The sequence below is a fragment of the Macrotis lagotis genome, chromosome X (assembly GCF_037893015.1).
Source record: "Macrotis lagotis isolate mMagLag1 chromosome X, bilby.v1.9.chrom.fasta, whole genome shotgun sequence".
Taxonomy (NCBI): Eukaryota; Metazoa; Chordata; class Mammalia; order Peramelemorphia; family Peramelidae; genus Macrotis; species Macrotis lagotis.
In genome coordinates, this window is record NC_133666.1 from 468,077,789 (window position 1) to 468,105,208 (window position 27,420).

At 33.2% G+C, this 27,420-nt stretch overlaps 1 protein-coding gene across 2 annotated transcripts in view; it reads left to right on the top strand.

The window, feature by feature from the left end:
- VAPA (VAMP associated protein A) overlaps nt 1–27,420 on the top strand; it is a 70,371-nt gene that overhangs the window by 34,401 nt on the left and 8,550 nt on the right. Inside the window, exons 2-6 of one of the 2 annotated variants that reach the window (XM_074204125.1) lie at nt 2,851–3,003; nt 9,476–9,579; nt 16,316–16,396; nt 20,806–20,934; nt 24,849–25,022. In XM_074204125.1, the coding sequence (XP_074060226.1) occupies nt 2,851–3,003; nt 9,476–9,579; nt 16,316–16,396; nt 20,806–20,934; nt 24,849–25,022 (641 nt within the window). The remainder of the gene's footprint in view (nt 1–2,850; nt 3,004–9,475; nt 9,580–16,315; nt 16,397–20,805; nt 20,935–24,848; nt 25,023–27,420) is intronic. The other variant, XM_074204126.1, reaches the window with a different exon arrangement.

The window sequence follows — 27,420 nt, forward strand, 5'->3', positions numbered from 1 at the left end:
TATTATTTATATTCAATTATATATTGCTGTTATTTATAATTCAGTATGTCAGTTGAGTGACCTACTAAATGCATCTGTCTGATTGATCATCTTAACTAGGGCTTATTTTGGGGGTAGGGCTTATATTTATGAGTATCCTGGAAAAAATTATGCTAGAGCTTATTTCTGGGGAAATGTGATACTAAATATGAATATAAATTCAGCACTCTTATCCACTCTGTCACCAAACTTTTTAAGAATTAGGGAGCTATTTACTAAAGGATGTTTAAATTCCTCTTAGTGAAAATTGTATATTAATGTTACTATGTGTGTTAGGGTAGTTGTAAGAAATTAAATTTATATGGTATGATTTGGGTAGATACTTAATAAACTGGAAGGTAAGAACTTGGAAGTTACCGCAGGAGTAGAGGTGAAAGAATGCTGGATTTTTGGATTCAGAGGAACTAAGTCCATATCCTAGCCTTTCTACTATCCGTGTGTAAAACCATATTCTGTCTTTGGGCCTCAGTTTCATTATCTTGTAAAATAAGAGAAGCTGTGCTTAATAATCTTTCTAGCATTAAATCTGCAATTTTTATGATCCTTTGACTTTGAGAAGTGAGTAGTGATTGGAATTGGCAGCTAGATCAGGGCAGTTGTGAAATGGTAACTAGATATCCTGTCTAGGATTTGGTGGTAGTGCAACAGCAGATAGTCTATTTTGGAGATGGAAGAGAGAGGAAGTTGATTTCAGATCTTGACACTTTTCCAAGGGCCATCTCCTGGGTTTTGAGTGATTTAGACTTTACTAAATGTCAGTTTAACAACAAAGTTTATGAGAGTGATTCCAGTCTGGTGGAGATTAGGATTGATAGGTCCTAAACCAATTTAGACATATATTGTATCAACCATCTATGTAGATGATGAATGCTGGAGAATGAGATCTCTGTTTCTAGTTTCTAGAGATTTCTAGTTCATTTCTGTTTGGTGTTAATTGCTTTTTTATCTTGAGCTGCTTGTTAAGTAAAAATTTAAAAAAAAAGTACCCAGCACCTCAAACCTTACTTAAATGAACTAAAGAGAAGAGGGACTTTTCTTCAGGATATTTAATGGAGTTGGAATAGCTTAGGACAGTGATGTCAAGCTCAGTATAGAAACCAATCCATGAAGGCTGTATTTTGACTTGAAAAACAATAAATCAGCATTAACGGTGGAATAGTATTTTTATTTGTTTTGTTAAACATTTTGATTTGATTCGGGTTATACTCTGGAATTTTGCCCCATAGTCAGGGCACAGACCTGGTGGCTGCAGTAAAGGTGCTGCTTCTACCACCTGAGAATTTCAGATATTTGATCTGTTAAAGTATAAAGGGAAATAATGTAATTTTGTATTCTGGTATATTTATGTTTGGTATGTTCCTTTTTTTTTTTTTTTAAAGGTTTTTGCAAGGCAAATGGGGTTAAGTGGCTTGCCCAAGGCCACACAGCTAGGTAATTATTAAGTGTCTGAGACCGGATTTGAACGCAGGTACTCCTGACTCCAAGGCCTGTGCTTTATCCACAATGCCACCTAGCCGCTCCCTGAAACATTTCTTTATGAGACATACATTGTTTTTTAAAGTAAAAATTATGTTTTGTTGTTTTTATCGCTTTTTATTTCTCCCTACTCTTCGCTTCTCCTTACTCAGTAAGCCCTTTATTGTAACAAAGAAATCAAAGGGGGGGGATGTTTGAGTAAAATAACCAACTCATCAGCTCAGTATGCAGTGTTTGGATGGACTTTAAGGAAAATCTTCATTATAATTGATATTAATAGTAGAAAGGAGCCTTGAATTTGGATTCAAAGGACTTGGAATTGAAATTCCAGTTCTCTCATTTATTACATGTAGTCTATTTTACCAGCCTAGAGCTCAGTTTTCTTGTCTGTAAAACGAAACTGTTTGACAAGATGTTTAAAGGCCTTCTCAGATCTAATCTTATGATTCTGTGATTTGATGGAGAAATTCTTGTATTTTTGATTGTATCTAAATATTTTCACTTAGTAGCATTTTAGTCCTAAACCAAATAAGTGTCTACATAAATTTCATTTATTTATATAAATTTCATTAGTCTTGCTTATATATCACCTACATTTCCCAATGTAAATGTGTTCTTCCACAGAGAACCATTTTTTATTTAAAAAAAAGTATACTCCTGTGGCAAAACTAAACACATAGGGCTAGAATAGTGCTCTTTAATCTACCAAGAAGTGAAGGGAACTAAACCTTTGTCATTATAGTTTTATAGAGTTCCTTTTCAGTTTTTATTTGTTTTTTTATTTACATTATTGTAATCCTATTTATTGCATTCTTTTATCATTTAGTAAAGCTTCTCCTTAAACTTTACTTTAGCAATTAGTTTTACAGTTTAAGTTATCAACAAATATTTATTCACTGCTTATTATAGTAAACACTACTAGGTTCTGGGGAAACAGAAATAAAAAATCTATACTGCTTTTGCCCTCAAGTAGCTTTGGGAATGGGGCAGCCATGTATACTAATAAAAAAATAGAAAATAATATAAAGTAAATTCAAGGTTAGGAGGTTTAGGAAATTGCTAGTAGGAATTTGAATGAATCCTAAGGCAGTTGTGAGTTTGCTCAGTGTTACATGACCGATTGGTGGCAAAGTTAGGACTGGATGATAGATATATGTATATACACATGCACATACATACATACATACATATATACATAACCCCTAGTAATTTTCCCTTTATTTGAAGTTTTAGTTTTAATTTACAGAGTTGTAAAACTATTTGCAAAACAAATTAATAGGAACTCTTTTAGCTGGACTGTCAATGAATATTGGGTGTTTTTTTTTCATTTTACAGGCCCCTTCACAGATGTAGTTACTACAAATCTTAAACTTCGAAATCCATCAGACAGAAAAGTATGTTTCAAAGTGAAGACAACAGCACCTCGTCGGTACTGTGTGAGGCCGAACAGTGGAATTATTGATCCAGGGTCCACTGTAACTGTTTCAGGTAATGAATAGTTAATGAGGGAATCTACAGATTTGTATAAATGGTTTGCAATTGCATGCATTCAGAACTTGACAGTTTACAGATGGTGTCAAGAGTGATGTTGCATAGTTACAAACTATCCTAGAAGATCATTGTTTCTCTTTATTTGTAGTATGACAGACAGTTGGGAAGGGGGTGTAGTCAATATAAGTCACCTACTTCAAATTGTTTACTAAATTATCCTCATGATTTTTTTTTTCATTTTTTTCATTTCCTTTTGCTAACCATCTTAGTCTAGATCTAAAGCTTTTGACTTAATATTACCTTTACTGGACAGTCAGTATATCCATGGAAGTATTTTGTTTTAGAACTGAAAATGATTGTCATTTTTGTCTATGTAAACATCACTTCCTGTCAGACTTGTTCAGCATCAGCTCTTGTCCTATATTTCTCCACTCACACGGAAAATTTTCTAGTAAAAACTACTTATGCTTAGAGCTTACTTACACTTTTCTTCTTAAATCCCTTAATTTTTGTTTCCCACAGCATGACCTGACTGAAACTATTCTCTCTAGAAGTTATTGATGATTTTTAAATTACTAGTTTGATGTCCTTTTCTTAGTATTGTTTTTACTTCTCCAGTCAGTATTTGATACCTATTGACTTTTTGGATTTTTACTTGCCTGTGGTTTTTGTGAAATTGGTCTTTTGCTTTACTTCTACCTGTTTAAATAACTTGGTCTCTTGTGCTGGATTATCATCCATATCACAATGTCCCCAGTCAGTTTTTATGGGTATGGTTTTTTTCTCTAGTGTTACACAGATTAATTGGGACAAGGTAAAAATAATTAATTTATTGAATGGTTTCATCTTTTACATCTTCAAAAAACTTAGTATGTAACATTTTATTATTTTTTACAAGTCATAATTTGGCATTGAATTTAGAAGATTTGGACAATTTTTAATACTTTATGATATCACCCTTTTATCACTTTGACAGTTCATTTTTCCAAGTCTGATTTAGGAAGCTTATAGGTAGAAGTCTCTTTCATTTTAAAATTTTTAAAAACTCTTTTTAAAAAATTGTTTCAAATTTTCTTTTTCTTTTTCCCTACTCACAGAGAAAGCAAGCAATATTATCAGTTATACATGTGAAATGCAAAACGTATTTCCATTTTAGTCACTTCATAGGAAAAAAAGAATAAAGAGAATGAGAAAAATCTGTTTGCTTTGGAGGCTGATAACATTTTTCATCATCAGTCCTTTGGAATTATTTTTTGGATCGTTTTCTTGATAAGAGTAGCTAAGTTTTTCAAAGTTGATCATTATTTCAACATTGCCGTATTCTAAACAATGATTTGGTTTTTCTCACTTCACTTTACATTAGTTCAAGTAGGACTTGTCATGTACTCCATCACAGTTATATGCCACAACTTGTTCAGCCACACTTCCCAATTGATGGGCATTCCCTCAATTTTCAGTTCTTTGTCACTATTTACAAAAGAGCTGCTCTAAATAATTTTGTCCTTTTCTTTTGATTTTTTTGGGATTTAGACCAAGTAGTCGTATTATAGTTTTCCTGATAGAGCAGGTTTTTCTTCAGGTTTTTCTCCATCCCCTTATTTTAAGTCTCTGTGTATGTCTTTCTGTTTCAAATACTCTCTTGTAAACAACATATTGTTGGATTCTGGTTTCTAATTCATTCTGCTTTCTGCTTGTGTTTTATGGACTTTCTTATCCCCATTTCCTTTTCACATTTGAGATTATTAAATATGTATTTCTTTTTTTCCTATTTTCTTCTTTTTAACCTCTCTCTGTTTTTTCTCCTGTATCTCTTCAAGGGTCTGTTTTGCTTCTTAACCCTAACTACTACCTGCCCTCCCTTTTATAATCCTCTCTTCCATTTTTTTAAATTCCTTTTCACTCTTATTTCAATTCTGATGAAAGTGAAATGCCACCCCTGTTCTGCCATCCCAACCCCTGCAAAATATTTTCGCCTTCATTTTAAAAACTCTTCCTTGCCATACCTCTTTTTTCTTTTTTTTATACCTCTTTTATTGAGATAATTTTTCACACTCTTACTTCTCCCCTTCCCCTTCACCCAGTTCATCCCCCTTTCTCAATCAATTCAACAGTCATACCCTTTAAGTAGACTCCTAACTGCCTAGTAAAGGAGTTATGAGTTACATATATCCATCTTCCTGTTTAGGAATGTAAAGTTTAACTTAATTGAGTCTCTTATGATTGCTCTTTCATGTGATCTCCTTAGTAGTGGAAAGAATGTGGATATTGTTGTCACTTTTAACTTTTTAATTCCAAATTGCTTGGTAAAAAGATTGTGCTAATTCAGTTCCACCAGCAGTATGCCAGTGTATCTATTTTCCCACAACTCTCCTGTAATATCAGCTATTCCTGTAGTTTGCATTTCTCTCATTTTTATCAGTGGGCTTTTAATTTCCAGATTCAATGACCTTTTCTCAGTCATCATCTTTACTTCTTTACAGTTTTTGAAACTGTTGACCATCTGCTTCTTCATACATTTTTCTCTCTAGGTTTTTGAGACAGCGTGCTTTGCCGGTTTTATTCCTCCTTTTCTGGATCTTCTTCCAGGTTGTAGGACCCCTTCTTTTCTCCCTCTGTGCTCTTTTCCTTGATGATCTTATAAGCTCCAATTGATGTCATTTCTATGTTGGTGATTCTATCTACTTACCTAGCTCTAACCTATCCAGCCCTAGCTCACCTCTCCAACTGCAGATTCTTGACATTTTGAAATAGATATTCTGTAGTCATCTTAAACTTAATGATCAAAAAGCTCATTGTCTTTTCTTTTTCCTACCTGAGCTATGGAATGTCCCATACCCTTCCAGTCTTATTACATCTTAATTGCCCTCAATGACTCCACCCTCCCCTCAAGTTCTAATTAAAATTGCATCTTCTACAAGAATATCTTCTCTGGATCCCACTTAATGCTAGTGCCCCTTTTGTTGATTATCTTCAATTTATCTCTGGTTTATATGATTTTTTTGCATGTTGTCTTGCTCATTAGACTGTCAACTCTGAGAGAAGGATCTTTCAATCCTCAGCACTTAGAACAATGTCACTTAATAAATGTTACACTTGACTTATTCATTTGTGAAAGTAACCTTGTTGCAATTTTAATTATTCCAATCTTTGTATTGTCCATGCATTTTCTCTTAATAGCATTGGTTAGCAGGCTGTTTTATTTTTTTTTAAACTTGTGTCTGTCTTTCCTCCCCTCCCTTGCTGTTAAGTGACTTGTCCAGGGTCACACAACAATTGGCAAGTATTTGAAGCTGAATTTGAACTCAGGTCCTCCTGACTCCAGGGTTGGTGCTCTATTCACTGCCCCAGTGAATATTCAGTATTAGGAAATGTCTCCTACAATCTACAGGATTCATAACAACTCCTTCAGATACTGGATCCTTCTTTTTGTTTTCTCTTGAGCATTTTCTTTGCACTAGTTTTGACTGATTGTTTTATTGTGGGCTTGACTGATCTTGAAACACTTAACTTTCCCCATTTGCAGCTGCTTCAAGACCTCTTAGAGTTTCCTTGGGTTAATATTCTTTATAAAGAGCCCAACAAAAGATAGCAAAGATTTGTTCAAGGTCAGATGGTATGTCAGCCAATCTGATACTGCTCTCCCAAAATAAAACCATATAAAAATTATCACTTCTCCTAAATAAGTCATGGACCACCATCTATATATCTAGTCCTATTTCACTAGAATATTATGATGCCCCTTAAGCATCTCAAACAATCAACTTATTATCTTTCCCATCAGTCTCACTCTTCTTCCTAGTTTCTTCATTTCTTTTTTTTTAAAAAGATATTTATTGATCTTTGAGTCCTTTGACAAGGCAGTGGGGTTAAGTGACTTGCCCAAGGCCACACAGCTAGGTAATTATTAAGTGTCTGAGACCGGATTTGAACCCAGGTACTCCTGACTCCAAGGCCGGTGCTTTATCCTCTATGCCACCTAGCTGCCCCAAGAATATTTGATAATTAGATAGAACCTTTTCAGATTGTAGTGACAGTATATGTAACACAGTGAACAAGGTTGAGAATAGATACTTCTCCACTTAGAATGGCAGTTTAATAAGCTTATACAATATCTATGTCCTAGACTTATCTTACCACATCATTTATAAAGAAAACTATATACCAGAAAACTGGAATATTTAATAACCACTAAAGCTCAGGGCTTTTGGGTGTGGAGAAACTCCCTAAAGTGAGAAGAGAGTCATTATGACAAATATATGTTGTGGGATGAGAAGGCTGCAGGAGTAGATGAATCTTACAGACTGAAGAGCACCTCCCCCGCAAGTTGTTGAGGAACATTATAGGATGAGAAGGCAACTGAGGTCAGAAAATAAGTAGACCTAGCAAGGGAAATGAAAATTGATCTGCCTCAAAATTCTCAGAAAAAGATGAGTGTAGGTTTGTATTTTAGTATTTAAATATATTTAAAGCTACAGTGTAATTTCATAAAACCCCAAAATTTCTTGTACTGTAATTTGCCTTATTTCTTGTTTTGAGGATATTAAAAATGCACTTTGGTTGGAGTTTTACTCCATTCTAATAGAACAATATAGATCATATAATTGTTTAGGGGAAAATTTGGTGCAAATATATTACTAATATGTGAGATACAGAATCTTTTTATAAAATTGCTATAGTTGATTCACTTAAGTAAAGCTATTGAACTTCTAAATGAATTGTTCAGATTGTTATGAAATATAATTACTATCTAGTCATACGTCTTTTGGCTTCTTGTAGAAGTAAATTTTTCTATCCAATTTTGACTAAGTATTTAATATGCAAATATATAATCTTTTTTTATCCCAGTATTCTAGTGATAGTGATTTTGTTGTCTGTCATTTTAGTTTCACTCCTTTATTTTTAATCTATACATTTCTTAAGCACACTATCTTTGCTTTTCATCAAATCACAGAGTTGACGTGCATATGTCAGGACACTCTTTGGTGCCAAACTTAGCTGCTTTTTCAACACTGGACATTCCTCATTTTTGAAACCACAGCTGTGCTGTGATCTAGATTGCTATGTCGCCCATCTTACTGAGAGGAACAAGAGGGTACTTTGCCAAATACTTTCCTAAAATCTGGGTAAATTGTATCTACAGTATTTACCTGATTACTAGGCACTATGATTGTTTTTTTTCATAACCAAATACCTTTTTTGACATAATATTTTCTAGAATCTTGCCAGGAACTGGAAGTCAAATGTATTTAGTATATAACTTTGCAGACTCCATACTATTTTGTTTTTTGAAATTCAGGATATTTGTCCTATGATTATTTCTTGTTTTTCATAGTTAATTTTAGTTTATGAGAGCCTATTGGCCATTTCTTTAAATCTTTGCTTGTTTAAAATCTGGTCTTTTGGGGCAGCTAGGTGGTGCAGTGGATAGAGCACCGGCCCTGGAGTCAGTAGTACCTGAGTTCAAATTCAGCTTCAGACACTTAATTATTACCTAGCTGTGTGACCTTGGGCAAGCCACTTAACCCCATTGCCTAGCAAAAAAACAAAAAACAAAAAAAAATCTGGTCTTCTAAAATCTATAGCATGTCAGATGGTCTCTGACTACCATTCTCTTTTCTCACATCATATAAGATGATCATTTACCTCCAAGTTTGCCATCATTTCTTCCTGAGTAACTACTTCTACCTTGCTGGTAAGCATTTGATCCAGAAAAGTGGTTCACCTTACTGGTTCCTCTTCCTTTTGATCAATGAAATTTTTACTAAGCAAATGAATAAATTATTAGCTGTTCTCTTTTTGGAAAAGAGAGATTTATTAGATGGTGTCTAGGTTAAATGAAGTCTCCTATCTTTGCTGTATCATACCTCTATGCAAGGCTTATGATCTGTTTCCCAGACTACTGATTTATCTTTCTTATTCTGTCCAATGTAATCTGTGGTATAATCTCATGGTTTATATTCCTCTCTTTCTTGATTAGTTTCCAGCTCCAAATGCTTTCCCTACGAGGTGGTTAAATTTGTTTCCTTGATGTCACTGGTCCTTATTACATTTTTGTTATCTACTTGAGTTCCTGGAGATTGTTGTTTCTGAATGTCTGAACTTTAGCATTATTTATTTTTTGTATTTGTAATTAAGTTCTGTGGTGTGTAACATGGTAACTATAAATGGGGTATTTTCGTTGAGGTAGAATTTGGAAATTTTGTCCAAATTGTTGTTAGCTATATCCTTAACTTTTTATTAACTAGTCATTTTCTTCCAATTTGAAAAAAAACCCCAAAAGAAATTTAAGTTCAATTAAAATTATTCCCTAAGGAGTGTTGATTTCAGGATATTTAAGATAAATATACAAATTTTTGACTTCTCATACCTTTCCTAATTATAGATGATTACATCTTGGATTCATGCTATCCTATGAATAGGATATATTTAAAGTGGAGCACAATATAATGTATTCCTTCTTCTTATTCAGTAATGCTACAGCCTTTTGACTACGATCCAAATGAGAAGAGTAAACACAAGTTTATGGTACAGACGATTTTTGCTCCATCAAACACTTCAGATATGGAGGCTGTGGTGAGTACATTTTGTAATGAATTCAGTTTCAGGAGTCATTTAAGTTGTGTAAACTGTAAGACATTAAGAAATATTGTGCCTATGCAGTTATCCCAGAAAGTGATTTTTAAAACTTCAGCATTCACTATTACAGAATTTATTTTAAAATCAAAGATATTGTTTATTTTTAACCATTTTTGTTTTCTTTTGTCTCAGTAATTAGGGTTTTCATTTGTGAATGCTAATTTATTTCATGTATAAATTTTCTCATTTTAAGCTTTGAAGTAGGAACTTGGAGCAGCTAGGTGGCACAGTGGATAGTGCACTGGCCCTGGAGTCAGAAGGACCTGAGTTCAAGTCTGGACTCAGACACTAATTACCTTGGGCAAGTCACTTAGCCCCATTGCCTTGCCAAAAAAAAAAAAGTCAAGCTGAAGTAGGAACTCTCGTACTTTTTAGTATATAGTACTTCCAAAAATGACAATTTGAACAAAGTGTTAGTGTTCACCAGCTCAGAATATGAGAGTTATACCAGGTATTTGTAGGTTTTCCTTTCCATTAATTTAATTCTCTTACACTGATAATTTTTCTCATTGGAGGCTGTAAATACTTTGAATTTTTAAAAGATCAGATGTTTTTTTAATGTTTTAGAAATGTGGCAAATAGAAGTTTCTGAATTCTTTTCTCTTGGAATAAAAATGGTACTTTTGTGAGACACTCTCTAGCCTTCAGAAAATGTTGCTGAAGAGCATCAAGCCCTGTTATTTTCTTTGTAAACTTGAAGTAGAGATACTGTTGTAGATAACCTGAATTCTCCTTTCCTAAGCAAGTCTCTTCATCTTACCTGTCCCCAGTTTCCTCATCTGTAAAATTACAGGGTTGGGTTAAATTATTTCTAAAAGTCATTGATCCTGTTTGTCAGTTTCAGAACAGAATCTTTATAATAAACATTTCTCTACTGATTACTCTCTAAAGTATCAATATAGAGCAGAAATTTCTTTTGAAGAAAAAAAGCAGTAAAGCAAATCATTAATCCCTGACTTCTTGGTCACAGCATGGTACAGAGGAAAAGGCACTTATTTGAATTTCTACTCTTCTACTCTCCTTTTGCCTTTGTGATATTAGCCAAGTTAGATTCTGGGTTGCTCACCCCCCCCCCCCCCGGTGGTATCCTCAGAATATCCATTTAGCTCTAAATTATGATCCTATAATCTTGTTTTTAAAGTTAGTTTGCTGCATTCCCATTTATTAGCACCCTAAATTTACTGGTATTTAAAGAAGCATTAAAGAAAAAAATAGTTCTTCAGAAAATCTGTGAACTTACAAAGGAGGCTCCCACTTCGTATCTAATGTATTGATTGAATCATTGATCTATCTGTTTCTTAATATTATATGTCTTAATATATAAGCCATTCCCCAACTGAAGCACTTAATTTCCAACTCTTTGTCACCACAAACTGGGCTGCTGTGAATATTTTTGTACAAGTGATATTTTTACCCTTTTTCATCATCTCTTCAGGGTATAGACCCAGTGGTGGTATTGCAGGATCAAAAGGTATGCACATTTTTGTTGCCCATTGGGCATAATTCCAAATTTCTCTCCAGAAAGGCCCCAACAGTGTATTAGTGTCCCAAATTTCCCACATCCCTTCCAACATTGATCATTGCCCTTTATGATCATATTGGCCAGTTTGAGAGGTGGATTCACAGCATTTCTGACAAAACAAGTCAGTCATAGCCGATCATCTTACAGTATTGCTGCCACTATGTATATAGTGAATTTCCCATTGCATTTGCTCATGAAAGTCTTTCCAGGTTTTATTGAGTACTCTATTCATCAATTCTTATAGCAGAATAATACTCTATCATAATCACATGCTGTGATTTGTTCAGCCATTCCCCAAATGAAGGGCATCTCTTCAATTTCAGGTTCCTTGTCACCAGAAAAGATAAATATCATTATACATATAGAGCCTTTTCCTTTATATTTTTTCATCTCTTCTGGAATATAGACCCAGTTGTGGCATTGCTAGGTCAAAGGGCAGGCAGGCATGGTTTTAATAGCTAATTTTTCCTGTATCCTTCCAACATTTATCATTTTCTCTTTCTGTTCTATTAGCTAATCCAGTGTCTGCAAGGTAGTACCTGAGAATTGTTCTAATTTGCAATCAATAGTGAGCTAGAATTTTTTAAATATGATCAGAGATAGCATTAATAACCATCTGAAAATTGCATATCCTTTGATCATTCAGCAGTTGGAGAATGGCTCTTATATTTTATAATTTTGAGATTTTTATCAGAGACTTGTTATCCCATAGTTACTATTCCTAAAATTGTATTTCCCTCCACCCTATTCCTCCTAACTCCCATTTTTTCCTCAAAAGTATTTTTGCTACTATTCTTTCCCATAATCTTCCCTCCCTTCTATAACTTTCCCTCCCATTCCACAGAACCTCCTTTCTCCCATCCCCTTCAATGCCTATTTTCCTCTAGAGTAAGATAGATTTCTATACTCAATTGAGTGTATATGTTATTTTCTCTCTGAGCCACTAATGAGAGTAAGACCCACTCCACTGCAAAAACTTTTTCTTGCCTCTTTTATGTAAGTAGCTTATCCATTTTGCCTCTTCCTTTCCCTTTCTCCCAGGATATTTCTCTTTTACTTTAATGTCATTTCATATTCAACTGCCTTGTCTATACATACATACATGCATATATATATATATATATATATATATATATATATATATATATATATATATATATATATATATATACATATATACACACACACACACACACACACACACACAAACACACATACCTTCTTTACTGCCATAATAAGAAAGTTCATATTAGTTATCAGTATCATCTTCCCATGCAGAAATTTAAACAGCTCAGCATCATTAAATCCCTTATGATTTGTCTTTTTCTGTTTACCTTTTTCTGTTTCACTTGAGTCTTGTATTCGAAGATCAAGTTTTCTGTTCAGCTGTGGTTCAGGGGAAAAGATGGACATTCAATGACATAGGGGATTTGATTGTAATCCATGTTCTTTCGATTTCCACAATAATTGGCTTTCAGATAGTCCAATAATTTTTAAAATAAATCTCTCCTAGGGGCGGCTAGGTGGCATAGTGGATAAAACACTGGCCTTGGAGTCAGGAGTACTTGGGTTCAAATCCGGTCTCAGACACTTAAGAATCACCTAGCTGTGTGGCCTTGGGCAAGCCACTTAACCCCATTTGCCTTGGAAAAAAACCTAAAAAAAAAACAAAAAAAATAAATTTCTCCTGGATCTATTTTCCAGATTAGTTGTTTTTCCAGTGAGATAATTCACATTTTAAGAAATAGATTTTTAATGAGACCTTGCATAAGGAATAGCCTTTGTCCAAGTCAAATATCCCTATACTTTTTTTCAGAAAATGTCACTGGTAACCATATCTATGAGAGGCAGTGGAGAGGAACTAGAAAAGAAAGAAAAGAGAGAAATACAGAAGTTAAACTTGCCTCCAAATATACAATATGAACATGATTAAAATTTACTTTTTTTAGTACTCTTATAACTTGGTATTTTGTTGTAGTTATTTTGAAACAGGCAAAGTATTATGTTATGTTGTTCATGTTATTTAATCATTACTCTAAGAAAGACAAAGCTATTGAAAATTAAAATGTACTAACAATTAACATTTTTCAGTGAATAAATGACATAGTCAAACCTAAGTTTTCTGAATTTTAGTTTGTTCAGATATGGTGGGGAGGATGTGGTACATGAGAATAGGAATTTGAGGAGACAATTAGGGGACTATTACTATAGTCTGGGACAGAGGAGAGCCTGAGCTGAGGTAATTGTGATGGTGTATTAATTTTAGTAATTTGGTAAATATTTATTAAATACCTACTATGTGTCAAATATTGTACCAATGCTTTTAAAAATAAGAAAAAGAAAGTCTGCCCACCAAGAGTTTTTATAGTATATTGGGAAAAGACAGCTCAAAAGGAAGCCTGGAAAGAAGGGAGGTGAATAGGGACACTGTGTTCCATCTTGCTGCAGTAGATGGAGAGTGAGCTGGCATTCTAATTTTTGCCCTCTCTATATAGAAGAATGCTATATAGAAGAGGAGTTTAGCACTCTACCCTAGCTTTCTAATTAGAGAGGAGAAGAGGCTGAGAGAAGTTAGCAGAATGGTGATGAGAGCTTGGAAGTCATCAGCTTATCCTGGGAGTTATCAACTTGTTCCTTGGAGTTGAAACCAGGCAGAGCTGCCAGTGAAGTCCATTTGAGTGAACTAGATGACCAATTTATGCCCTCTAAAGGAAAGTTTGGGAGTTGAGAGATGGGACTGCTTGGTATCTTAAATGGGATATGGGTAGGTGAGAGATAATGAAAAACTGAGTATTAGTTTTACCTTGTGAACCTAAGTTACTGGAAGTATGGTGTTGCCCTCTAACAGAAATAAAGAAGTCAGGAGGAGGATTGAGTTTAGGAGGAAAGTTTTTTAATTTGTTGAGTTTGAAATGCCTTTAAGAGATATCCTGTAGGCAAATGGAGCTTGGAATTGGAGTTTATGAAAGAGATGGGGACTAGAATATATAGATTTGGAGTAAAATCTGTCTCATAGTTACTGATGAGATCACATAGAGAGTTCACAAAAATGAAGGTAGATTATATCAGAGGATGGAGAGAGACTTTACTCTGTAGAGATAGGAAATATATGATAATCCTACAAAGGAGACCTTGAAGGAAGAGAATTTGCATTTACTTTAATTTGCATATGAGGGAACTCTTCAGAGTAATTTAATAGTTAGATTTTTCATATTTGCTATTTGAGTTTTCAAGCCATAATTAAAATGTCATCAGACAGAAAATGGTTAACACTGTTGCCATTCTAAATACTGTTATAAAGTGCTACTGCTAGCCAGGATCTAGTCCCTGCCAGGTTCCACTAGTTTAATCAGTAAATTACACCATCACTCTGCTACCTCCTCCCCGCCAGCAGCATGCTGACTATTGATCCCAGGACAGCTTCTAGATTGATCAGGAAATACCCCAAATCCTTTCCACCAAAATATGAGTTGGAACTTTCTCTTTGCTAAGTTTTGATTTATGTTTTAGGTTACAGTTTTATTAAGAACAGTAACTTTGAAAAAATGTTTTAGGATCAGTAGAAATTCAAGAAAATGATGTCAATCTCAATGTAGATTTAAGTGGTAATAAGGCTATGTTGGGAGAGGAGAGTGACTGAGTTTTTGTAACATATTTTTATGTGGTTGCATCCATGACAATATATTGGATACCTATTAGACCTGAAAGTCAGCTCCTGAATTTAAAAATTTTTTAAATAAAATGTTGCTATATTTTAATGAGTAAAATTCCAATTATATTTGAAAGTTATTTTAACCAGAGCATCATGTTCTCTGGACATTTTGGTTAAGGTAATTTTGTGTTATTAGAAGTTTTATAAGACAAATTACCTGTAACCATATTTCACACTTTCCTTATTTTCCCACTTGATTATAATTTATATTTAATTTAAAATTGTTAACTTGACTTCTAGTATTGAATGATGCTTGGAAGATTCCTCTTTATTATTGATGTTTATATTAATAAAAAGCATAATATTTAATGCAGTAGATTTGTTTTCATTTGACTAATTTCAGGTGTACCTGTAGCTCACTATTTCAAGAACTTCTAAACTGTTAAGTCTTGAAATTTTCTTTTGTGATTCCTTTGCGGGGGGGGGGGGGGGGGACGCAATGGAGTCAAGTGACTTGCCCAAGATAACACAGCTAAGCAAATATTAAGTTTCTGAGTCTATTTGAACCCAGGTCCTCCTGATTCTAGGGTGGTTGTTCTACCTGCTATGCCACCTAGTACCCCCAATAACCTTTTAAAAAGTTTGTTTCTATAAATTTTAAATATTTATTATTAATATTTATTTAAATACTCTGATCAGAAAAGGGGAATATTCATCATATATTCCTTTCCAATCTATTTGAAAATTTTAATATATTAGAAACTGCTAAATTTTTTATTTATTAGACAATATCATAATAAAAGATTCATACCTGAACAAAATTAATCCCTCCTTATGTGCTTCTTAGGCTATTTAATTAAGAGTAGGAAAAGGACCATTATGAAAAGGAGAAAGTTCTATTATCCAGGGCTTCTTGCTGCATTTGGAAGTGACCCAAAACTTGAAGACAATTTAAAAATTTTTAGGGGGAACAAACTGTAGTTGACCCTATAGCACATTAGATTTGGTAGTTATTAGCTGATAACCCACCCGACTGTAGATTTTTTTTGTTTGTTTGTTTCTTCCAATTCTGGCTTGTAGGATCTCTAAATCTTTAGTATTGTCTTGGCCCTAGAGCCTAAGTAGAAAAGTCAAAGTTGGCATTCTAGAAATAGGCATGTATTACTTTGTGTCTGCTTGTTAAAATTCATTTCTAGAATTGTGGACAACTCAGGGTACATATTCTGTTTGATCATAATTCATTTTTTCATTTCCTTGAAGCTTTGAACATGTAATTTTTAGATGAAAGAAAATATTGATTTTATTTTACATAGTAAAATTTTGATACAGAAAAACATAGAGTTTTAGAGGTGGGAAGGATGCTGTAATTTTAATAAGTAACTCCCCAAACTTGTAAAAAATAGCAGCTTTATATGTGTTGTGAATATATATATTTTATTTTTTAAATTGAATGAGAATTAATGAAAGAAAAAAATTGACGTGTAATAATTTCTTTTTAGTGGAAAGAAGCGAAGCCTGATGAACTGATGGATTCCAAATTGAGATGTGTATTTGAAATGCCCAGTGAAAATGATAAATTGGTAAGTAGGTAACATAATTAGTAATGCCACTGTCTTGTAAATATACCATATAAGAGGATAAAAATCTCTTTTGAGGCCAGGCCCTGGAATTAGGTGGATCTGAGTTAAAAATCTGGCCTCAGATGGTTGACACTAACTAGCTTTGTGACCCTGGGCAAGTCACTTAACTCAGATTGTCTTCTTGCCGCCGCCCCCCCCCCGCTGCCCCTCCCAAAAGAAATGTTCTCTATTCTTTGTAATGAGTTTGTTTATTATAGTGTTTGCTAGGGGTGGGGGGAGAGAATAATTATGGATATGAACATGTTCAGATGTTTGTCTATGGGTCCTTACATAATTTAAAACTAAATTCACATAAATTCCAAAAAATCCTTTATTTTTAGTTATATCTAGGCATATTCTGCAAAAGAAAGCACCTTGAAAGGGTTTGTTTAAAGATATTATAGGATTTCACTTTTCCTAAAAAAGAACACAAAAAAGGGAACATTTCTGACATCTTTGAATGCAGTCATATATTATTGATCAGCCAAGAAAGAAAGAAAGAAAACTATTTGACTATATATGTGTTTGTGTGTGTAAGCTTGCCTATACCTCCTCCAAAAATAGTGATACATTAGTACCCCAAAAGAGAAAATAACTTTTATGTGGATGAGCAATTTAATAAAACAAAGTTGACTGTTGCAGAAATTGGAATCATTTTGGGATAATTGTAAAATTATTATCTGGTTTTAGACATTAATATGCAGTCTTAAGTTGGCATTTAATTTTCAAATATGAAGTATGTATAAAAGAGTAGCAAGACAAAATTAGTGGACTTGATTGCTTCAGGCTTATAAAGCTTAGAAAGACATAGAAGTATTTCAGCAATGACAACAAGGTATAGGTAACTTTTTCCATAGCTACATAGCTTAGATTATTTAGACAATTCCCCCTTATATTGAACTGAAATTGCCTTGCCTATAGGTTTCTCCATATTAATTCTAGTTCTATTCTCTTGAATAAGTAGCTAAAGTTCTATAGGCAAGACTAATTCCCTTCATTAGGAATAAAAGCGGTGACATCAGATTATGGTAGCTTCTCTAAGCTTATTGAAAGTATCTGAAGAAGGAAATTATTAAGAAGTGTCACATCTTGTTAGGTAAGAAAAGTAGAGCCTTCATTAGAGATACTGTGACTGAGTCTGTATGCTTTCAAGGCTAGATAGAAGTTCTTGGGTTTTTTGTTGTTGTTCCCAAAGAGGAAATAAGAAAATGTACCTTCTTCAGTTCTTTGCAGAAGTGAAACACTGACTGTGGAGCATTACTTATGTTATGAGATTCAGCTGATATGTTGGATAGTTTTGGTGATTCTTTACTCATCTTATTTATTTGTTACAATGGATAAGTCTCTGAGTAGAGATGTATATATTTGGAAATTAAGATGATATAAAAATAGTCAGTGATAATTTTTTTTTTTTGGCAAGGCAACGGGGTTAAGTGGCTTGCCCAAGGCCACACAGCTAGGTAATTATTAAGTGTCTGAGACTGGATTTGAATCCAGGTACTCCTGACTCCAGGGCCGGTGCTTTATCCACTGCGCCACCTAGCCGCTCCAGTGATAATTTTTTAAAAAGTTCTTGGTTTGATGGCAAGTAGCATAAATTACAGCTCTCTAGTACTCTCTTACCTCATATAATCAGTTGTTAGACCTTGCCATTTCTACCTTTTATATCCTGTCCCCTCTATTTACTCACACAATTAACTACCACCCCAATTGAAGACCCCTCTCTCCTTGATTATGCAACAACCCCTTAATTGTCTCATTGCTTCAAGTTTCCAATTCATCCTATACATTACAGCCAAAGTAGTTTTCCTTAAATGTTAGACTGACCACATGATTCCTATTTAATCAAGTCCATTGCTTTCTACTGGACTCTAGGACACATATGAACAATGCTATTATATTTTTATTTAATTTTTTAAATTTAAGGCATAGAGTTTTAAGTGACTTGCCTAAGGTCACACAACTAGGCAATTATTAAGTGTCTGAGGTCGGATTTGAACTCCGGTCCTTCTGACTCCAGGACTCTGTCCACTGTGCCACCTAGCCTGCCCCACAATGCTATTATCTTTTAAGGAACTTTACAGCTTCCTGTCTTTTTAGCTTCAAGGTATATTTCTCCATTCTGTAATTCCTCCCTTCACTCCTCAAATATTTAACCAAATTGATCTTTTTTTCCATACATGCCATCTCATTTCCAACATCAGTACCTTTGCATTGGCTACCCTGAAGGCCTAGAATGCACCCCTTTCCCATCTCTGCCACTTTTCCTTTAAGATGCAGTTCTAGCATCATCTTTTTCATGAAGCCTTTCTTCCCCCCCCCCCCCAGTTAATAGTATTTTATTTTTTCCAATTACAAGTAAAGATTTCAGCATTCATTTTTGTAAGATTTTGAGTTTCAAAAATTTATCCCTTCCCCAAGACAGCAAGTAATCTGATAACCTATGTTATACATTTCAATCAAACATTTCTATATGAGTCATATTGTGTAAGAAGAATCAGGACAAAAGGGAAAAAGCCATGAGAAAGGAAAAATAAATAATAAAACTTTAAAAAGTGAAAATAGAATGCTTTGGTCTCCATCCAGACTCTATAATTCTTTCTTTGGATGTGGATGACATTTTCTGTCATAAATCTTTTAGAATTGTCTTTGCTGGATTGCTGAGAAGAGCCAGGTCTATCAGAGTTGATCATCACAGAATGTAGTGGTTAACTGTACAATGTTCTCCTGGTTCTGCTCACTCACTCAACAAATGAAACCTTTCTTTAACATCTCAACTCCACCAGTGCCCTCACTCCTAAGATACCCACAGTTTTATATATATTTCCATTAACTTTGTTATATGAATATGTGTGTATATATGTACACACATATACTTTTATCTCTGCCATTAGAATATAAGCTTACTGCAAGTAAGAATTGTTTTATTCTTTGTACTTTTGGTAGTACTTAGCAAATTGAGAGGTTCATAATCAGTGCTTAATACATAGTGATTAGAAGAAATGTCTTGTGCCTATGTGCCATATTAACCTACTTCTTGTTATACTTTAGTTCTCCATTCATTGAGTTCCTCAAGTCCAGTCATGGATTTTTTTGGTTCTGTCACAGAAGCTAAATGCCCCTAACACCCCCCCCCTTCCCCTTTTTCTTTCTTTCTTTTTTTTTTTTAATTTAAGGCTATGGGGTTAAGTGGCTTGCCCAAGGCCACACAGCTAGGTAATTAAGTGTCTGAGCTTGGATTTGAACTCAGATACTCCTGACTCCAGGGCTGGTGCTCTATGTACTACTTAGCTCTGTTTCAGTAAGTCCAATTTCCCCTCATGGCACATTCCAACCCTGAGTCCTTTAGAACTACTTAGAACTTACATCTATCTTTTACCTTTTCTCCCACCCCCCCACCTCCCAAATTTTTTCTTCCTTTGTTATCTGATAAAGATTTCCTCTTAGGAGACGTAATTTACATCTCTGATAATCCTCATCATTGGATGTCATTCATTATACTCCCATCAACTCAAGGGATTATTTAATCCAAAGTAATAGTTTTGTAGATATGATTGATATAAAGTTATTCTTTGAATATCTGTGAAGAAATACTTTCCACCTCAGTAGTATTAGGGAATTTAGGTTAAACTTTAGAAAAAACTTTATGATGTCATATCATATGATGTTTCCCTTGATTTAAAAATTATTAACAAATGTTTAATGGTAGTCTTATCAGATGTTTCTAGGTTTCTCCCAAACTTATTTAAAAGTGTAATAAGATTTTGACTTTATACTTTTTTTATAGATTTTTCTTTTGGTGGAATTATTTTTTTTTTCAAGTCAGGGGTTGGAGAAAGGTGAACAGAGAAAGTATTAGGAAAGGACTGTATAGATTTGTGAGCATTTGAATCTTATAGGGAAAAAAGCTTAATAACTATTTATGATGGGTTGCTGGTAAATTCTAATCAGGAATAAGAAAATACTAAATCATTTTAAAGTACACGTTTGAGTTTTAGGCCAAAAGTTATTTTATGAATGAAATTTATAAACTGGAGCAAAAGGTCAGTCAGTAGGGGAAGTTCTTTAAAGCCATAGGAGCAGAAACATGCATAAAAATTTGATTACAAAAAGGGTGATAAAATGGGAAAATAACTTTAAGGGGGTGATGGAGAAAACTTGAGAATGTGTTTTCATGTCTTCTAAATCATAACTATTAGTAGATAGCTTTGTATTATTGCTTATCCATAAAACTTGTTTATTTGAAGTAGTGATTTTACTGTTCTAAAGACTAATACTTTCTCTGTGGTTTAGTCACTCCCTTATATCATGCAAGAAAAATCTGATGCGTTTGATGCCAGTCTGAGAGTGTGTTTCCCATGCCACCTCAGGGTATATCTCCACCAGGTTCCGGTTTCACTACAGTCAGCAGCATCATCTCATTTGCAACACCTGCCAGTTATAGCCTGAAGACTGAACCCAGGGCAGCAAGCAGTATGTTCAAACAGCAAAAGTTTAAGGTTTGTTACAGGGAGCTAACAGCTATAGGATTCTACTTGGTGTTACTTAAATTACTGTAGGTAATTGGAAGATATGTTTTCAAAGATTATTTTGAGATGAAGCCTATAGCCACACACTCAATTTCATCTCATATTTACAGTAGAAGGTAATAAAACTTATACAGTCTTAGAAAAAGTTAAAAATAAGGCAAGCTATCTTAAACTCATTAATAAAACTATGCTGTTTACAGTGTTTTCCTTAGAATAATTTTTCTTCTAGTGCAGAGTTGCAAGTATGTGAATGTAAATGTAGTTAAATTTAGAGAAAAAGCAAAATCATATATTTTTGTAAAGTTGGTATGATATTTCTAAAATTTTAATTTTCTCTTCTGGATTTTACCCCTGGCTCTGGTTGTTTCCAGAATACTTTGAGTTCTGGGTTTACCTGGGTAAATCAGTAGGTATTGCCTGATAATCTTTAGGATTTTAAAACGGGATTACAGTCTAAAGCTGCTATATAAATGTGTTAATACCAAAACATAAACTAGACACTTCACCTTCAATACATAGTCAAACACAGGCATAACAAATACCACACAATACAAAGGAAATAGTCAAGTATATGGTCTCTCAGCTATTTTTAAGCAATGTCCTAGTGATGGGTATAATTTATTAATATTATATCATTATCACTGAGTTATTTAAGAGCCCTAGGGTACTTATGGTACATGGTCTGCTTCTTGGTTCTTAGAACAATCTAAAGCATCCCACTTCATGGAGCAGGAACCAAGCAGTCTTCCTTGATGGACTCCTTGAGTTTCGTGACAGAGAGGAGACAATTTCTTGTCTTAAAAAGTCTTATTTCAGGTTTTTAAGATGTTGTTGTGTAAATGTTATGGTAATTTTACTTTTAATAAAGGGTTTTAGATTTTAAACATACTCAGCATAAGTTAATAGTTATGTCATTTAATACAATTAAAAGTTTCTTAATATCTGCTATATGGTGACTTGGTTAGTATATGGTAATAGGACTTATCAGCTCATCCAGTAACTGTACATTTCATTTTGGATTGAACCTTTTATTGTTTGCATGTTAGAAAACCAGATTATGTTGACTCAACAGTTAAAAAAGAAGAAAGATATAAGAGTTAGAATTAGAAGGGGCCTTAAAGGTACATCATCTAGTTGAATTCATTTCTTTATTTTATAAAATAGGATACTGAGACCCAGAAAAGTAACCAAATCATAGCTTTATTACACAGTAGAACCCAAATTTGAACCCAGCTTTTCCAATACCCAAGTTCTGTGCTCTTTCCCCCACTATACTGTTTTATACTATTCTGCCAAGTTTATACTTTTTCTGCTGAAGCAGAATTTTTTTTCTTTTTCTCTGTCACTAATGGGAATGTATAATTCTTCATTTTCTTAGCATTTCAGTATGAGTTTGCCAGTTTATTCCAACTTATCTTCTTTTGCTTCCTACAGTCTGCTCAATTGTATCATCACCTGCTATTTTAAGGCATATATCCTAAGTCAAATGCTAAAGTTTTCAAAATATCATGTACTCAAAATTAAATTCAGATATGATTAGCATTTGATGAGATTCTGCTGTGATATGTACAGTATAATTCCCTTTTTTACAAAATGCCATTTGTACTGTTTCTTGTAGAATACCCTTTGAATGGAAATAAAGATTTTTAAAAGAAAGTAAAGAAAGACATAATATTTGATTTCTAGCAGCTCAGTTTTGTGTCTGTTTTAAAAATCAGCTAAAATGCATTTTGCACTCGCTGTGATCTCACTAATTGATTAGTGTTCCTTGAACATAAAGGCTACTACCATTAAATATTATTTGCTTATTACTTAAAACAATACCCTGCAGAGTTATGTACTTAATAAATGAAAAATTGTCTTTTGTGTACTATTCAAGTTTCTAATTACCAGAGTCATTAATTTAATCCTCTATTGCTTATATGATGAGTAAAACTACTATTTTTCTTTTCATTATCATTCTGTTTACTTCTGTGGCCTCCTGTATCTCCCAAGTCCTTATGAACCTGCTAAACATGTACTTCTTCCTTTCTTTCATCTTGTCTTTTTCTGCTTGAGAAATTCAAGCAGGCCCTAGTGTCTTTTTTACTAGTATATTATTTTCTTGGAATTTATTGCCATTTTCCAATTTTATGGAAAAAATTTTCTAATAGGATTATCTTGGTTCTAACTCTGTAAAATTGGCATTTTGCTGTAAATATTTCTAAGAGTTAAAATTATCCTTATATTAGAATTTTTAATGTCCTATTTTTGATGAATACAAAATTATAGAGAACTCTTCATAGTGTTTGTCAGCATTTAAACTTTTGTTAGTCTCTTAGAGCATGCAGTTTTTCATTTGAACTGATATAATAATGTATAATCTCATTTAGTTTTAACTTAAAAATTTTTTTATGATTAGTATGATTTGTAGATTTTGAGCTGTAAAAGACCATAGAGATTTATTTAGTCCAGATTCTTTATCTTATAAAACAGTCTCTTCATTTTGAGGAAACTGAGGAACCAAGAACATTATGTCATTTTCCTTGTGTCACACTGATAGTACTTATCAGAAGTAAGATTTGAGATCAGTGTCTCTGAATCCAGAGTCTCAGTGCTTTTGCACCTGTACCATGTTAGTATTCATTGTAACATAATTGTAGAATAAAATACTTATTTTAAGAATATGTTTTAGCATAGGTTTAATTCCTTAAAAAGTACTTAAATTGTAAAAAAGCAAGATTTTTAGTTAATAATAATAATAATAATAAGATTGTTGCTGTCAGGTTAATGTGAATAATTTAACCTGTACTGTAGACAGTACCTTTGGTATCTTAGGATAAAATGAAGAACTAAGGTCATATACTTAGAAATCTAGACTATACTTCTGTCTGGTGATGTTTACCACATGATTGTTATCAAAGAGCCTTAAAAACCAAACAAATCTGAGAAGTACAATCATTTAATATATTCTAAGGTACATTAGAAATCATGTTCAGCCTCCTCATTTTGTAGTTGAGGGAAATTAGGCCTAGAAATTTAAGTAACTAATAGTTCCATGTTGGTCATAGCAAGAACTAGAATCTAGTTTTCCTAACTTTGATAGTCTAGTGTCTTTTTTATTATAATAATGTCTTATGTAATGCTACTTGAATTTCAGCACTGCAGATGTTATTAATGAGTGTTGAAAGAATTCATTCCTCTCTTATATCCCATAGAAACCATTGAATTTGGAATTAGAAGGTGTTTCTAATTAATTCCTTTTTTTAAGTATCTTTGTGACTTTGACCTCAGTTTACTGATTTGTAAAATGAGTGAATTAAACTAGATAATCTCTAAGGGTCATTTCAATTCTCTATTCTAGGTTCTCTTTAATTTTCATTTTTCAGCCTTTTTTTTGGTTTTATGTTGACAATTATTGTTAAACTCTTTATATTTCCTTTTTTAATTTATGTCTTCCTGTCTTAGCCTAATGAATATAAGTTTTCTTTTATACCTTCTTAAAATTCTCTTAATTACAGGGTAATCATGGTGAATAATATGGAGATCTTAAGGATAAGGAACATCTATTCCTTCAGAGCTTCATTTTAAGCTCCAGAATTGGGATCATTGAGAAATCAAGCCTCTGTACCCCCTCCACCCCCTTCCTCATTTTCATTATCAATGGGCTTATTATTTTAGGATACATTTTTTTCTTATTTTTGACTTTTATTTCCTTGTGTGGTGAACTTAACTGCTTACAAATTTTTTATTTGGAACTGTAGACATTGTTTTTATTAATGATTCAGAAGTAATTTAAAATATGTTTGGATATTTGCTGAAAAAACAAAACAAATTAAAATTTGTGGCCTGTAAAGGACTTTAATTTATTTTAAAGCTTTGAAATATATTTGTAATATTTACAGATCGATATGGAGCCTAGCAAAACTCTTCCACTGAATGCATCTAAGCAAGATGGACCCATGCCAAAATCGCATAGTGTTTCACTTAATGATACTGAAACAAGAAAACTAGTGGAAGAGTGTAAAAGACTTCAGGGAGAAATGATGAAATTGTCAGAAGAAAATCGACACCTGAGAGTAAGTTTCTCATACATATATATATATATATATATATATATATATATATATATATATATATATATATATATATATATAGTTTTAATTGTGTTTATGTGAATTAACTTAAAATCTTTATATAAAGATTTACTGCTCACCTTTTGTTATAGATATTTTTTGTAACTTATAGATCCAATTTATTTTCAATTTTTTCCTTCAAGGTTTCTAATGTATGTTTGATAACTTTCATTTAAGTTTGCAGTAAATTAACAATTTTTTAATTAAAAGTTTTGATATTTTGAGTCTTTTTATAAGTTTTTGTAATTCTAATGTTTTCATTAAGTATACATTAATTTCATGATTCCTTTGCCGAAGTCTTAGTAGTTTAAAATTTAGTACATCTTTGTATTAAGGAGATTGTTATTAGATTAGGGTTTGACATCCTGCTTATCCTGCTTGGAGGATTCTTAATTTTTATGAATCCATTTGCTAAGAATCTAAAATTAGCTATGATCCTTTAGTCCTGATTACATTCTTCAACCATTTCTTTTTTAGACATTTGTTCTAAAAGCATGCTTCAACAGTACTTTTTTGATTTTGAGACTCTGAAAGGCATCTGTAATGATCATTTGTAGAAGTAGGTGATTTTCAGCATTTTATGCTTGTCTTAGTCATTGTTCCACAGTGTATTGGATGTAACAGGAAATTTTGATTTCAAGGAATGGTTAAATTAAGTTTAAAGGTTGAAAATTATCTTTGTATTTCATAGTTTAAAACATTAAAAAATTAACTCATAATTTTACAAGAAATTAACTTAACAGATGTAGAATTTAGAAGTAAAACATTAAGGTTGTATATAAGTACTTGGATTAAATTGGTTCTTCTAGCTCTGACAAGTAGCTCATTAATCTGCTAATTTTTAAGGAATAAATGAGTTAAATAATTTTTTTCACATGCATATGCAAACTGAACATATAATTAGTTAAAAATAAATAAAATAGTTTCTTATTAACAATGTGCAGATGAATGAAATATAAAAAAGTCTTGAAGAGCACATTTAGATCTAGAATTCAGGACTGGGTTTGAGTCTCAGTTCTGTTATTTACCAGGTCAAGTATTTGACTCGAGACAAATCACTTAATCTCTTAGCTTTCTCATCTCTAAATGGACCAAATGTCTTCTGAAGCCAACATCCCTGTTTTATTGAGGGTATGCCCATCCTTCTAGTAACTTAGGTTCACAACCTTGAGTCTTTCTTGGCTGATGCTTCACTTACCTTCACATATTTAGTCACTTGCCAAGTGTCCTTGAGACTGACACTGCTGTAAATGTAACTGCAGCATTTCATCCCTACGCTTTCTTTCTCTTCATGTCTGTTGCCTGTACCAGAAATTTAGGTTTAGACCTTCTCCACCTCTCTGTTGAACTTCTGCAATAGTCTCATTTTTCTTGTTTTAAGTTTCCCTTTTCTAATACATAGTTATTATCCAGTTGATATTCTGAAGAATCCCTTGTCTCCAGACCCAGTAACTTCACCATTGTGCTCTTTTAGCTTCCTGTTTGTGGTGATTTAAATTAGCAGCAAAACTCATTACCATCATCATTTATCTTGATTTTTTTTTTAATGTGGCTAATAATCAGGTTGTAAAGTCATTTTCAAAAATTGTTTTTGTAGTGACAGTATTGTTAGATTTGTTACAACCTTTGCAGAGCATCAGCTTTGAATGATAATTAAATTCCAATGAAAAAATTAGCCTCTTCTTAGTAAAAAGAAAAATTCTCCAGACTGAAGGTGAAGGATTTTAATTACTGTTGAACTCAGTTCTTGTGGAAAGAACTTAGAACTTAAAAGAAGCCTAAGACCATTTATCCCTCTTTATTTAGCAGATGATGAAACTTTAGTAATTGAAAGTTAGTAAATCCAGAACCAATAATCCAGGCAGGTCTCCTGATTCCTATTATTTTTTGTACTAAATTAATGGAGTCACCCTTGACCAGTAGGAAGAAGTAGAGGTAACTGGTTACACAGTGGATAGAGTCACAGGCCTGGAGTCAGGGAGACCTGAGTTCAAATGTGACTTAGAAACTTAACCAGGTGTGAGTTTGGGGACAGTTTAATTATTAGCTCATGTTTGGTTCAGTTTCCCATCTGTAAAATGGGAATAATAGTAGCAACTACCTTCTAGGTTTGTTGTGGGGATCAAAGGAAAATAATAGTTGTAAAATAGTCCCTGACACATAATAAACACTATATACATGTTGGCTATATATATAGTTATAAAAGTGTTATGTGCATACAGTTCCAGTAAAAGTGGAGAAAGTTAGGAAGCTCCTTTTTATATCTATGGTCACTAACCATAGGTCTTTGTCACTCTGTGTTGAACACGCAAGGGAGAACTGAAATAAAAGGATTTTACAA